General features: G+C 41.8%; 1 protein-coding gene across 3 annotated transcripts in view; it reads left to right on the top strand.

The window, feature by feature from the left end:
- The window catches only part of dntt (deoxynucleotidyltransferase, terminal), a 144,596-nt gene that overhangs the window by 28,631 nt on the left and 100,897 nt on the right, over positions 1-15,068 (top strand). For all 3 annotated transcript variants that reach the window (XM_036215509.1, XM_024296427.2, XM_024296425.2), the window contains 3 exons: positions 7,706-7,876; positions 10,754-10,825; positions 12,631-12,754. In XM_036215509.1, the coding sequence (XP_036071402.1) occupies positions 7,706-7,876; positions 10,754-10,825; positions 12,631-12,754 (367 nt within the window). The remainder of the gene's footprint in view (positions 1-7,705; positions 7,877-10,753; positions 10,826-12,630; positions 12,755-15,068) is intronic.

The raw sequence follows: 15,068 nt of genomic DNA, 5'->3' as shown, positions 1-15,068 counted from the left end.
TGAAGTTACCAATTGACACAAAATATTTCCTGTTTTCTAAGTACGTTTTGAACCAGTTTAGTACTGAAGTCATTGCGAAAAACCATTGTGCATTGATGCTACATTAGCGAGTATTGACACAATACATTGAGCAATTTTTTTGAAAAAAATGTGCTTATATTTCATTTTTTAAATAAACCATCCACATTTTCTTCATCAGAACACAGTGGATTCATAAACAGACGTCATGAAATGTTTGTATTTATTAAACTTTCACTTTGTGAAGCTGGTGATGTCATATCCACCGTTTAGGAAAAAAGAAAAATAAAGTAGTGAGAATGGTGTCCAAATTGCTTTCAAAATCCAGGGCAGAAGATATTCCTGCACTAAATAACTTTTTCGGAGTCAGAGTGGGAATTTGGACGTAGCCATGGTGTTATAATCTCAGGAACATTATATTGTTCTTCTCTCAGGAGCACCATGTGAAGCTGCCATCCCATCCTACAAAACATTTTCAGGCCAGACTTTCTTTCTGGACTGACATTAAGGGCAATAAATTAGCGATCAGAGCAGGAACATTCCCCTCTGCTGTCACAGAACATCTAAGAGTGTCATCATCAGACTTCATCCTCTGCTAACGGCTAACACCTCTAACAGCCTAACTGACAGTTGGATGTTCCTGTGTCTGCCCACGTCCCGTACATCTGACATGTGTCACAGGAAGGCCCAGAAGGTCCATCTGCAGCCAAACATTTGCAACCAGAACATTTCTAATGAAAATAGCCTCTCTCCTGGTTCTCTCCTCCTGTCGCTGATCGTGGGTCAGATGTGATCAGTCCATCAGAACCTGGATCTTCTCATTCAGGTAATAGAGCAGGAGGCTGGATGTCAAGAAGGTCTGCAAACGTCAGGGAAGAGTGGGATGTTTGGTGTTCTACAGCAACCTACAGACCTGCAAAGGAAAATCCAAAAGAAGAAGTTTGGTGTGAAGACGATTGAGTGTCATGGGGAGAGCTGAAACTCAAAAAAGATCTTTAGGTGAAGCTTTAATGTTCCCTCACAATAGGAGAAAGAGGCTTATCTGAGCATAAAAGATGCAGGTCAAGTGGGCAACGTTGCTTCTTTATTTAGTCCTGCACTTATTGCTTCAAATAGATAAATGTAGTATAAGGATAGTGTTGGAAAGCTGTCAGAACAGAATCATATGTTCAAGTGAGATGGAGATTTTCCTTCATCAATTTCCCCATTATATGCAGCATACATCAGTGCATAAACTAATCTGCAAGGTTTCAATAAAAGTGTATCTTTATGACTTCTGCACTGAATAGTCTAAAGTAAAACTCAAATAACTCAAGAACTTTCTTTAATCTTCACTCTAGAATCAGTACACATTCTCTGGATGTTTTAAACCAGCAAAGTTTGGCACATAGTTGGTTATTTTGGATGTTGAGAGCATCCAAACACATCTCTGCATGCTTATCACATCCCTGAACACTCGCAGCAGAAGTGTGCCCTTTAACTTCTGCAGTAACTGACTTGCTTTTCCTGTTTGCCACATACTGAGAGAGCAGTCATGCTGTGTGTGTGGAGGCTTGTTTCCCTTCCATGCGTGACAGTAAACGGGTCAGTGAATCTCCTGTGTGAGCCGGCCTACAGTCTGCTGCTCACTGACCTGCGGCTGCATGTCTACAGGACCGCGGGTGGTGCGGTGACCTCAAACCACAGCTTGGCTGCAGACGAGGAAATGAAGGAGGAAATGTGCTGGAGTCGGTTAGCACTGAGCTGCATTTAGATTATGGCCTTGATTTAGCAGTTCTTCCTCATCTTGGAGCATTTCCTTTTTGCCTTTGGGACTTCATGCCTAGACAGGCTAAAGTTTCAGCTGCATACTGGTTGTTCATGTCATTTTAATCTTTATATTAATAGTGGATAGAATGAGATCGCGTACATTCACAGACACTAACTTCTGATGTGATCTCAGCCTTTCTACCAGCCCCTTGGAGGGAGATTCACTGTGAGTTCTGGTTTTGCTTCATTAGCTGTTAGTGAGCCTGAAGTCAGGCAGCATTGGGCTCAGGCGATGTAAAGGGTTGTAGATAGGTATCAGAGCAGAATCTAGTCTGAAGTGTTTCCAGTTCTTAAGACAAATTCTGCTATCATCACACCATGATTACAAAAAGGCCACAATATGTGGCCACAGAGTTCTGCTGTAAAATTTTAAGGAAGTACAAACATTTAACCACAAGTTAACAGTAACTTAGCAATGAGAAGGTTTGAAATCCGGTTGGGTTCTTTTTGTGTAGAGTTAGCATGTTCTCCTTGTTCATGTGTGGAATTTCTCCAGTTTCCACTCTCAGTCAAAAACACATTTCACAGGTTGAATAATGACTGTAAATTGTGGCCCAAAAATGGACTTGTGAACTTTCGAGGTTGTAAACCCCCAATCCTGAACAGAACCTTTAGATGATGAATGAATCATATTGTTTCACTGCTGTTTCACCTTTTGCATGATTTTCTACATTATGATGAGAAATCTAATTGTTAGGCTTAAACAACCTGAAACTTTTCTCTGCAACTGCAAGAAAGACAAAAGAGGTCAGATTGAGATCCGGGCTGCTGCGGAGAGCGCAGGTTTTCAGAGGATTACTCTTAAATGCTTGAACAAATCAAAATACCGCTTTAGGGTTCTTGATAGAGAGGAATGAAGAGTGTCATGCACTTAAAAGCCCAAAAAGTTGATTTTTTCCTGGTATGCCCCCTTTAAATGTAGGACCTTTTCAAATCTAAGAAGTTCAGCATTTCATGTAAGGCCAACACTTTAACATCTAAAAACCTGGAACTAAAACTAAATATCTTTTTAAGCAAAAGAGGAATGTGATGAAGTTGTTTGTATTAACATTTTGAAATGAATATTTTAGCGCTTTATTGTTTAGATTAGTTTTTTATGTAAATGAATATTTTACATTGAAGTTACCTTTTTTCTGCATTTTTTTTTTCATTTTTCCAAAAACACTTTTAAAAATAATTTTGAATTTCCTTCAAAGTGATGTTTAATGATTTTGTTCTTTTTTCAGTTCATGAAGCTGAGAAAAAAAAATGAGAAGGATTTATGAATATAATTATTTTAAAAATGATGCGTATATGGTGCACCACTAAAAAACTGCACTGCAATATAAAAAGAGATGCTTGGGCCTCAGTGAGATGGTAAAAGGCTGGGTGGCTCAGTGGGCTAGGTGAAGGGCTGACACCCAGGAACCCTGGGTTTGATTCCCAGGGTTGTCCACTGATCTCCACCCAGATTGGGTCCTTAGACAAGACCCTTGATTCTGCTGCCTAACTGGGTCCCTGTGCCCCTCAAGTACAGGGCTGTGTCAGGAAGGGCATCCGGCGTAAAAACTCTGCCAAATCACTGATGCGAAACAGTGGGTGGTGACCCCGAAAGGGATAAGCTGAAAGTGAACTACTACCTTGTATAGCGCTTTCTACCTTCCTTCAAAGGCCCAAAGCTCTTCACAGTCACAGACCCATTCACCCATTCACACACTGGTGGCAACCTTCCATCAGAGGCAATGTGGGGTTCAGTGTCTTGCCCAAGGACACTTTGATACATAGACGGGCAAGGCGGGAATTGAACCTGGAATCTCCCGACTGTCATTCTGCTGCACCACAGCCGATATTTCTCTGGTAGGCAGACAAATATCTGGCAGGTCAGGTCTGTGCTGACAGAGCAAATCAAAGATGAGCTCCCAGATTCTTCAGGTTCCCAGGCTGGATAAAATTAGCACATCAGACGTGAGGAGTCTGGATCACAGATCAGACAGGTAAATCATTAGCTTGTTGTCAAACTTTATCAGCGAAACCACTAAGCTCTGAAGTCAATAAGCAAACCTGAGGCTCTGAAACCTCCAAATCGTTTCTTAATTTTCCATGTTTGTGTGAGGGAAAACCACAAAATTTACCTAATAACGATAGTGACATTTTCTGGGATTCAACTCATGGAGACGTTCTAATACTTCCCATGAATAACCTAAAAACTAAAAGCAGTTTTTAAACGATTATTGAAAACACATTTTAACCATTTTTGTTGTTAATCATTATAAAAAGCAGAATGAACAATCTAAAAGGTTATGTAGCAAAACATCTAAAGCTAGCTATAGGGTCAATTCATTATGTGTACATGTTGTCATACAAACAAACAATGTTTAACCCTTTAAACCTGAGATGAAGCTGCCAACACCTAAATAACACAAACTATGAGCTACTGTAACTCCTCGACCATTGGCGTGATAGGCAAATCAATCATGGACAAAAATGGCTTTTATATTGACCATGAATCAATATGCAACACATTCTGTATCATGAAGTGTTGCATGTCAGTGCAAAGCTGCTGTTCTCCACTTCACAATCCACTGAGCCAACCCTCTGGTGTTATGCTGCGTTCATGTCAAAAACTCAAAAGGGTTCTTTTGGTTTTTTCTTCGGCTCTTTTAAAAAACACGCTGTGTAAGAATGACAAAACTCTGTTCGTAAAAAAAAATTATATATTTAAATATTTTAAAAAATTCTATTTTTTTTAAAGATAAATAGAATAAAACTAGTTATTAAAAAAAAAGATTGTCCACTTGAGTCCGTTCATGCAATCGGAAACTTGATCCGCCTTGAGGTGAATCCCAGTCCGCATACGCAAAGGGGGCGTGGTCCACTCGCTGTGTAGAGATGGGGAACGCGCCCGCAGCCAGCTGCAAACACAAACAACAACACGCTCAGCTGCAGCCTGTCCTCCGATCTCTCGGACCCACACGCACACTACAAGGGGGAGGGCCGACGTTCCTTTTACTCATCTGTCAGAAGGCTTTTAACAGCTTGCTGGTCGCCCCGGCGCTCCTCGACACTGTCACCGCTTTCCGATCCGGCTCCCTGCTGCGCGCTCGGCCTCTGCAGTCTGTGTCCTCCGCTGCTCCCCTCGTTTTTGGTGTGGCATACTTCTCTTTACGTTTCTCCTGCCGATCACCTGTCCATGCGTTCGTTCCCCCTTGTTTTGCAGTCTCTTATGTTTCCTCCGCTTCCCGTGTCCAGTGCAGGGCGCTCTTAAATAATGTCAAAAGGGGTGGCGCCCAATAACTCGCAGCTGTGCGCAATCAGTCTGTCAAGTCAATAAACATCACTACAGAAACACATCACATTTAGATCACTGCAAACATGCACTTCACACAAGACATGCACAATAAGCAAAGCATGCACAATAAACAAAACAGAATTTACAGCACACAACAGAGTCACTTGACATTCACACCCTACGTGAGTTGCATGTCAAATTCGCTGCTTGATGCTCGTCCAAAAACATGTTCTTAAACTTGACGTTTACAGACAGTGTGGGAAGAGCTACCAGCAATCATCATGGAAGCTGACTCTATATCTCTATTACAATGCATGATGTTGGGAGATCAGGTTTTTTTAGTTTGAAGAGTTCTACAAAAACATTGATAGTCCCGTCTCCATGTCTGGGTTCATGAGATCATTCAGAAACTCTCCTGGTACATCTACTGCAGGAGTTGCGTCTGAATGACACTTTCAGTGTCATTTCCGTCTCTCTGTGCCCCAGTTTGAAAATAAAAAATACAAATAAGAATAAAACTAGAGGAACTTTTTGTTATTGTCTATAAGAAAATAAGAAAAATATCATAACGTTCAGGAGGAGAACAATCGAATTGTCCTCCTGTCAGTTTTGGACACACCCACTGATAGCATCATCAACACATCACGGGGCAAAGCTGAATCCATGATCTATTGATGTGACTGGTCTTTATTGCTAAATCTCAGATGTTTTAACTCGGGATGTGCTGCTCGGCCTAAATTGTACTGGCATGTCCAAAACAAGTACCACACGAGCCCTGTGTCTGTGAATTGACTTAACATTGACACCAGATGTCCCTGACATGTGGATAACATTCGGTGTGAATGGAGCTGTAAGGAGTTTCTTCTTATCTATAATCTTCAGAGTATTTCTGCTGCTGTAACTAGTGATGGGTCATGGGTGGTAGGGAGATGAAAGCGTCGACTCTCAAATGACGGGAGCTGATCCTTTACTTTTGCTGTGAGCGCTCTGCCTGCTCGGTCTCACCTTAAGCCATTTGTGCCTCAGGAACGTCGAGTTTCAATGTTAAGTCAATGGTACAGATTCCATCTGAGGTCCTGCGGCGCGATTTGAGTGACGGAAGTTCAGCCATCAGAACATTGGCGAGGTTGCCACATCGCCGAAACCAATCAGGGACTCAGATGGATGGAGCACAAGGAGGATCAATCCAATAGTTCTCTGTGCATCCCTTTTGGGGCTGCGGGGTTGCCTGTTGTTTAACTCTTTAAAACAATAAATGAAAAGCTTATGTAAAAACAAAAGAACTAGCATGCTAACATTTGATTAAAATATTTCTCAAATTACATTACAGGTTTGTAATGTAATAAATCCACAAAATTTAGCAATTCTACAGCTTCCCCTGAATACGTTACACATTCAAATAGTTTCCAACATAGAAACCATTTTTTTTTTCTACAAAGTTATGGTAAAATAAAGGCCCACAAAAAATCCTTCAAGAGTCGAGGATCGTGACTGAAAAGAGCAGATTCTTTACCAGGGGTCGAATCGAAAGAATCGGCTCCTGAGTAGGAACCAAAGTGCCCATTATTAGCTGTAACACCAAAAATGTTTGTGTTTTTTTCTATTGTCATAATATAATTAATCCTATTTTTTAAAACAATTAAAGTTTCAAATGAGTCAATAAATACCAAAGTAAAAACTATTTATGTATTCGATTCAAATTAAATGTGTAACATTTTAACAGGGATTGTTCAGGATTTAGTTGATTTAATCTTCTTTAAGGCTCAAAGCTTTTAGAAGGGAATCTCTTTGCTGAACACCAGCTTCCATTGTCATTCAGATGTCTTTAACAAACCAGAGTTATGAACTCAAACACTGAAAGACTGGAAACCATCAGACAGATAAAACTGCCTAAACTAAAAAAATAAAATCAGGATTGTTGCCTAGAAATACAAGCTTGTTTTATGATGGTTTTTGTATGGGAACAATCTTTCTTTGGTGGGACTTTATATTTCGATTGAGCATGTTTCTAACTGGGTTAAATAGGTGTTTATAGTATTCCTGATGTCAGTCATGTTTTGTCTTGTTGCATAGCAGGTTACATCAGAAGCCTGTGAAGTCAGCATCAGAGAGATATATGCTCTCTTCCTTCAGGTCTGGGTCAGCACCTGGTTGTTTTAAACAAATAATGCACGTTACTGTTGAAAAATGTAAAGCCACTGCAGCTCCCCGGAGAGTCAGTTTCAGAGTGGAAAATGGGTGTTTTGTGTCGGGCATACGTAGCATCCAACACGTCTGCTCATCCATCCAGAAGGGAAAGCAGGCAGCGTAGACGGTCGTGTGCAGAGATGACCGGCGGTGGCACAGGAAGACACTGCAGGGGGGGCAGAGAAATGAAGGGAGCATCCACCGCTGTCTGGTTTCATCTGAGGGTCAGAGCGTCTCAGAGGGGAGACCACTGACACACGTTACCTTGACCTCCTTTTCTTCTATTATCTCACCAGATTCACTTTTTAATATTTGATGTTTCAGTCAATAACTGTAAACATTTATCACATCACAGGACATGTCCTGCATGTCTGCTGTTTCCCTAAAGTCGGCCCTCACGTCTTTGCTATTGCCTCCCTGCAGGATGCCTTTGAAGTGCTGGCTGAGAACTATGAATTCAATGGGATGGAGGGGCAGTGTCTGGCCTTCAGGAGAGCTGCGTCAGTGCTGAAGAGTCTGTCTTGGGAGGTGCGCTCCTCAGAGCGAGTACATGAGCTGCCCTGCCTGGGAGAGACCATGGAGGAGTTGGTGGAGGTGAGCTTCAGATTCGGCATGTGGACAGAATCCACGCGGTAAAGCCGTTGCTATAACAACAGAAGGTAGATCCTACCAGCAAATGGACACAGTCAATATTTATTCATCTGACCATGACTCATCCATAATAATAATTTTCATGCACTGTAATGAAATAATCTTACAGCAGAAATTAATCTGAGGAGCCCGCAAATAAAAATAATGTCATATATGATGGTTACAGATGAATGCTAAACATTAGATAATGTGATCAGTAATCCAAGATAATCATACGCAGATAAAATGTGGGAACAGAAACGAACTTACAAACTGATTGATTTAAAAACTTATGTTTAACACAGGGCTGCATGGTGGCGCAGTGGTTAGCGCTCTTGCCTCACAGCAAGAAGGCCCCGGTTCGAATCCCGGCTGGGGGATTTGGGACCTTTCTGTGTGGAGTTTGCATGTTCTCCCCGTGCATGCGTGGGTTTTCACCGGGGACTCCGGCTTCCTCCCACCGTCCAAAAACATGCTTCATAGGTTCATTGGTGACTCTAAATTGCCCCTAGGTGTGAATGTGAGAGTGAATGTGTGTGTGATTGAGGCCCTGAGACAGACTGGAGACCTGTCCAGGGTGTACCCCGCCTTCGCCCCTCAGTAGCCGGGTTAGGCTCCAGCACCCCCACGACCCCGAAAGGGAAGAAGCGGTCAAGAAGATGGATGGATGGATGGATGTTTAACACAGACTCATTCATATCGTTTATGTTTTCACTGCACTGCAAAAACAGGCCTCAGAAACTTCCAATTAAAAGTCCATGTAAACGTGTGTAAATGCACATTTTGCGTTCCCCAAACCCTAGTCTTTAAGAGGTTTTTATATGAGGTCTGGATGGCATCCTCTTTAATTCACAGAATTAACAAGCGTCTGAAAACCAATCATGGAGAAGAAATTGATCATTCTGGTTTGTGTCCAGCTGGAATTCTATGACACCAAGTCTTTCATTTATAGGAAATAAAGCTATGATAGAAAAAAAATGGAGAAAGATTCACCAGATTTGCACCAGTTTGACATTTTGCACAAATTATAGGTGTATGTGCTAGTATCGGTAAGAGACAGTCCAGTGTGAACACCATATGCCAAAAGTGCATTCAGGAACATGTGCAACGCATGGTATGTATGTAGCATTAGAAATAAGGAAAAAATTCTTTCAGGTTGTCTTTAAATGAGCAAAAAAAAATTGACATGGGATAAAAAAATTCTAGTCACTGAGACAGGTTTTCTCAAATTAAGATAATTTTGCCATTGAAACATTTCCTAAGAAGAAATGAATCTTAAGTAGAAAGATCCTCGTTTCGAGAAAACGAGGATCTTTCTACTTAAGATTCATTTTTGGCAGTGTGTCTGTTGACCGTCTCACTCCAGAAAGAACCAGCTCAAGTTGGTATGTGAAATAGAAAAACGTTGCATAAAGCAGAGGTGATATGAGGATGAAGAGATTGTGAGGAAGAATTAGAAAACTGAATTAGAAGGGTCTTCTAGAGTCAAACTATGAAGGACAGATGGGTGCTGGGAATCCTGTAAAGAGGTGTTCAGGGTGATCTGATATGAATGTGTGTTATTAAAAAGAAAAAAAATCCTTTGAAGCATTCCGTTGAGTATTTAAACAGTAAATAAAAATGAGTTTGTAGGTCAGTTTGTTAGAGGAAAGTTGTTTTGGAATTTAAAAGTGTAGCATTTCTCAGTGTAAGTTTTTGATGGACAAAAGACAAATGTATGCTGTCACTGAGGAACAGAAAAGCATCACTGGGTCACTTCATCCTCTCGGCCCCCCAGTCAAACTCAGGACAGGAATCACTGCAGCCACAGAGAGATTCTGGGAACATGTTTTCTCTGAGAGAATGCCAAACTCCTGCTGCACAGAAAGGTGAGCTTTAAATGCAACTTCCAGACGCCACGAACCCTGAAGACATGCGGCTGCAGATCTGAGAGCACGTCTAAATCTGTCAGATGTGCCAGAGCCGAGGCGCTCTCATTAGGCAAAGTCACATAAAAGTCCCGGGAAGACCAAATTAGACTGTGAGTGACCTCTGAATGTGAGGGTTTGCTCAAAATAAGAAAAAGATAAACAAAAAAATAAACGCTTGATGATCAGCAGCGTGGCACTGTCATCCAAAGTGAGGAGAAGGTATAAACCCTCTAACATGAAAGTGTGGAGGCACCGAGGCAGAGAGGAGGATGAAGAGTGTTGTCTGTGTGTGTGAGAGGGAGATGTGTTGCATTTAAAGAAGTGTGTCTCTCCCTGTGCAGCGAGTGTGGTGAAGCATTATCCTTGTGTTTGAGGTTGGCCTTAGCTGGGGTGAAAAGCAGAGGTGGACGGGTGGATGCACCGCTGAGCAGTGAAGGCTGCTTCAAACTGCACTGAACTCCCGGCCCCGACCTCCAGATCAATGCTTCATCCATGCTAGCCGTCATCCGTTCATGCTAAGGCTGAGCGTGCACATGGAGCTTTAGGAACACACTGATCTCCTACACCTCTGCAGTTTCACCAGCCCGAAAAGAGCCGCCTCATTTTACAGACTGGGAGGCGGGATTTAGTGGGGCTCTCCTCTGAGTGCAGATGAATGAATGAATGCAAAGTTGTTTCATCTCAATTGGTAAAATGTGGTAAAGCATTACCCAGGGCATTTTATGACTGCCATTAAACTGGTATTAATCCCAGGTTCCAAACAACAAAGTCAATATTTCAGGAAAAGGAAAATGAGCACACCTGATTTAAGAGAAAATGCTTTTCAAATGAGCAGCAATTTGTAGACAGCAGATGGAAGGAGAAGCACGATGACGTTGATGGCATAGATAGAGCTTTCCTTCATAATATTCTCTGTCTTTATGTTTTGCAGGAGATCCTCCAATACGGTCGGTCGTTTGAAGTCAATAAAATACTCTCAGATGAAAGGTATCAAACGCTCAAGGTCAGTGCAGCAAAAACAACTTATTTGTCTTTTTCTGTTCAGAAGTTTAGAAACCTTTAACGCTAGGTTCACACTGGACGCGAAGTGCTGCGGAACGGCAACCGGTTCCATTCAGTCCCCTTGTTAACCTATGGTGTGGTTCACACAGGCACATTATTTTGGTGCCTGGTCAATTTAGTATCTGAGCCCCGAGCGATCCACATCGATTCTGGCAGGAAGTTGCATCAAGATACATGAGAAAATATGGTTTATTTTCAAAATATAACCAATTTTTTACAATAAAACACTGTGATTGACAAATACGATCATGATTTTGTATTTAAACAGACTGTAGAGATGAAAATAAACATACAATCACAACACACACAAACAAATCAGACACACACACATACTTCTCTCTGTGTCTTGACAACAGATAAATTAAAGACGTGTAGGCCAATGTGAGGTCAGCCCCTGCTAACCTCTGCGTGTTCATTGATGAGGAAGAAAGTCATCAAAAGAGTCAAATGGAGTTTAGTCAATTTAATGAAAGTTGGATCAAGCTTGTACAGAGATCTCCGGGTCTCTGGGCACGCAAAGACAAAGAGTTATAAAATAAGGTTTACTAATATACGTTAAAGGCGGGCGTTATTTGACTCCAGGTCAGCGTTTGTCAGTCGAGAAGAACCCCCAAAAGCCAACACCTTATGTGCCCTATGTACCTGAGATACCTTACATCTTCTCCAAAACTACATCCTGAGTGGTCAGTGTCCATGGTCCTGTTCCTGTCAGCAAGATCATTTATGACTGTGTTTGTTAGTGGAAAAGTACTGATTAAGAACCCACCTAACAGGTTTTAACTGGTCTGCAGCTCTATGTAGATTGATGTAACAATGAATTCCTCCATGGATTAATAACAAAATATAAAGGTGTAGTATAGCATAAGCCTTCATTTAGTATAAAAACTCATCACCTACTTGCTTCTTCTTAGCAGAAACATGGTTTAATACTGTAAAGTAGTTACTGAGATGTAAATAACCCCCTGTTGGCTTTTTGTTGTTCGTTGATTGTAATATCGCGATACTGGGAGATGAGACTAGGTTTGTGGAGGTGGAGAAAAAGATCAGAAGGTGCTCGCGCTCATGGCATGGACAGATATCGCTGCTGTTCTGTGCCCGAGCTAGAGCCCGAGCAGAAACTATACACCTGTTCTGTAACAAGCCACAATCTGTACTCACCTGCTCAAGTTGAGTAAAAGTTCTGAGCAAAGAGTGCTTGTCGCGTGAAGTGATTTCCCTCCCCACGCACGTCCTGAAGAGTTGCGCAATCGCCATCATCGGGAAAGCACAGCGCGACAATACTTTATTAACACGAAGTCCCAGATGTCAAAATGAAAACAAGTTTTGTTGAAGTGGTTCAGCATGGCCCCACCTTTGGTGGAGCTTGTTTACATAACAAAAGCCTCAACTCACACCTGATTAAGGATAATGGCTAAAAGCCTTTGAGCCAACTGGCTGCCGTGTGGGTTTTATAGGTAGAAAAGCCAAATGGCTGCTCTGTGGGACTTCTAGTGTTAATTTACCCATTATGACAAAAACAGAAAAAAGCTCTAGCAGGAGCGCCTGTAGACTGTCGCAGGAAAATGCGCGTCTGGTGTGAATTGCAGGACAGAGCGGATGCCGCGCTGCTTCCGCGACCAGTGTGAACTTAGCGTAAGGCAGATCAGCGTGTTTCATGTCTCTTCAGATGTTCAAGTGCTGAGCCCCTTGAAAGGAGCCCGTCATTTCACGTCTTGTTGAATACTGCTTTACCTTGCTTCTTGCCAGCTGTTCACGAGCGTGTTCGGGGTTGGACTAAAGACGGCGGAGAAGTGGTACCGGAGGGGACTGCGCACATTCCCAGATGTTCTGGAGGAGCCCAGCATTCATCTGAATCGAATGCAACAAAGCGGTGCTTCCACATATTTTCACTTCAACAGTTATACAGATGAAATTTCAGCACAATAGTTTAAGACTCATTCATTACATTTTCACGGGGGTGTCGTGTCATTGGGGACTTTCTGTTGCCTCAGATAATGCTGGGCTTGAAATAAAACAAAAAGGTTTGTCGCAAAATTATACAAATGCAAAGAGAAATCCACTGAGACAGAAGCTATATATAATATATCATTAAACAGAGGCCCTGTGACAGACTGGAGACCTGTCCAGGGTGTACCCCGCCTTTGCCCATCAGCAGCCGGGTTAGGCTCCGGCACCCCCGCGACCCCAGAAGGGACGAAGCAGACAAGAAGATGAATGAATGAATGAATAAATAGAAGATTCATGGTGGATTTGCTGAAAGATTCATACAAGTTATCATCAGTCGATGCTGTGAAAACAGCGGCCATGACCAGTCAATACCTCTGTAGAAGAGTTTGATTTGTTTAACATGAAATTGAAATATATAAAAGTAGATTGAGAGCTATATTTCCCTTGGGACTCTTTTTGTTTGTATTTTGTTATTCGGTTTTTGTTGATGCTCAAGGAAACCATTTCCATTAAAGCAAAAGCACTTATTGGCTTTAGACCTTTTGATTTCTCTCATTCAAAAAGAAAACATGCAGTTTATATTTCATAGCCATAACATTGGTGTACCTCTGGGGTTGGCAATGTTGGATGCTAAACAGTTGTTGGAGAAACTGAATGGATTAAAATTAGAATCCTGGGAATGAACTCAGATTTAATCATTAATGACTTTACCAGTTTCTCAAAGTTTTCTCACACAGCTCTGTTCACTCTGAATTCACTAAATCAAAGATCACATAGAGGTCATGGACCAGTATGGACCTCGGGTCACTTGATACCAGACCTGTCCTATACGTTATGTAACAGGATACTCTCTAATAAAGCTAATAAAGTCGCATGCATGGTGGAAAATACCAGATTTTGTGCTGATATTTGCATATTATTTTGTAGTATATTTCTGCCACACACTATAATTCATTGATATGAGGAGAGACCCAATAATACACAATAAAAAAAATAAAAAACTAGGACAACATGGAATGACATGGTGTGTGCAAAAGAAACTTTCAGTTACTTCTGCACCTCCACTGTCAACATTAGTTTTTTCAGGAAACGCCCCCCCCCTCCCTCTAATTCTCACACCAAGCTCTGCATGTGATCATAAACGCAGGAGAAAGCAGCACAGACCAGCGACAGTGAGTGATAGCAGTGCCTGACAGTCAGTCAGGCTGCTCATTAGTCTTGCTCCATTTAAATGTTTGCACTCTACAAATGGATCTGTGGATTCCATCTGTACATCAGCCCTCAAAACAACAGGACAATGTGGGCATCATTGCTCAAATCCTGTCTCGTTTGAGAACATTTTGCTACATGTAAACAAATCTAAACAAACAAACAAAAAAAAGGAGTTGAATGTTAATGAATGCAGTTGGGTAAAATAATTACACAATGGCATTAAAAGGATTGCTTGAAAAGCTCTGAAATAAGGTAAAAATGATTGATTATTCTGCCTACATTGCTTAGATGTTGTGTATTCAGGATTCAGACTAGCTGCAGCACCAGTTCACCCCAGAAACCAGCAAACAATTCTGTTCTGCAGTAAACTAAATCAGGGGCAGCAGAAAATAAACTGCAAATTTGTTAAAATGAATGTACAGTTCATGGAATCTGACCCTTAACTTACCTGTCATTTACTTATGGAAAAAATATTTTTCTAGAAACTCTAAGCTTGTTACACAGGAGGTAGTGTGCAAGAGCACAATGCTGAAGAAACAACACAATTATTTTTGATACATTTTTGTTCAAAATCAAATTAATCTGTGGAAGATGTATGGTGAGAATCAGCAGATATGGTGTAATTTTTTACATCTGGATCACAGATTTAGGTCACATTCCTTTGGGCTCTTGCTGGTTTGACATCTGGGTCAGTAGGCACAGATCAAATGGCGTATACTTGTATAGCGCTTTCTACCCTCCTTCAAGGGCCCAAAGCGCTTCACAGTCACAGACCCATTCACACATTCACACACACATTCACACACTGGTGGTGGCTCCGCTGCCGAACACTGGCGCCAACCTCCCACCAGAGGCAATTCGGGGTTCAGTGTCTTGCCCAAGGACACTCGACACATGGGTGGGCAAGGCGGAGTCGAACCTGCTCACTTCTGAACAGGAGTCGACCGCCCTACCGCTGCACCACGGCCGCCCCAGATCAGGATCACTCTGATTCGCTCTTTACTGAAATTCAGCCATAGATTGTA

Source organism: Oryzias melastigma, linkage group LG15 (assembly GCF_002922805.2).
Source record: "Oryzias melastigma strain HK-1 linkage group LG15, ASM292280v2, whole genome shotgun sequence".
NCBI lineage: Eukaryota > Metazoa > Chordata > Actinopteri > Beloniformes > Adrianichthyidae > Oryzias > Oryzias melastigma.
Note: the sequence above shows the minus strand (reverse complement) of the source record. Positions and strands in the feature narration are given on the sequence as shown.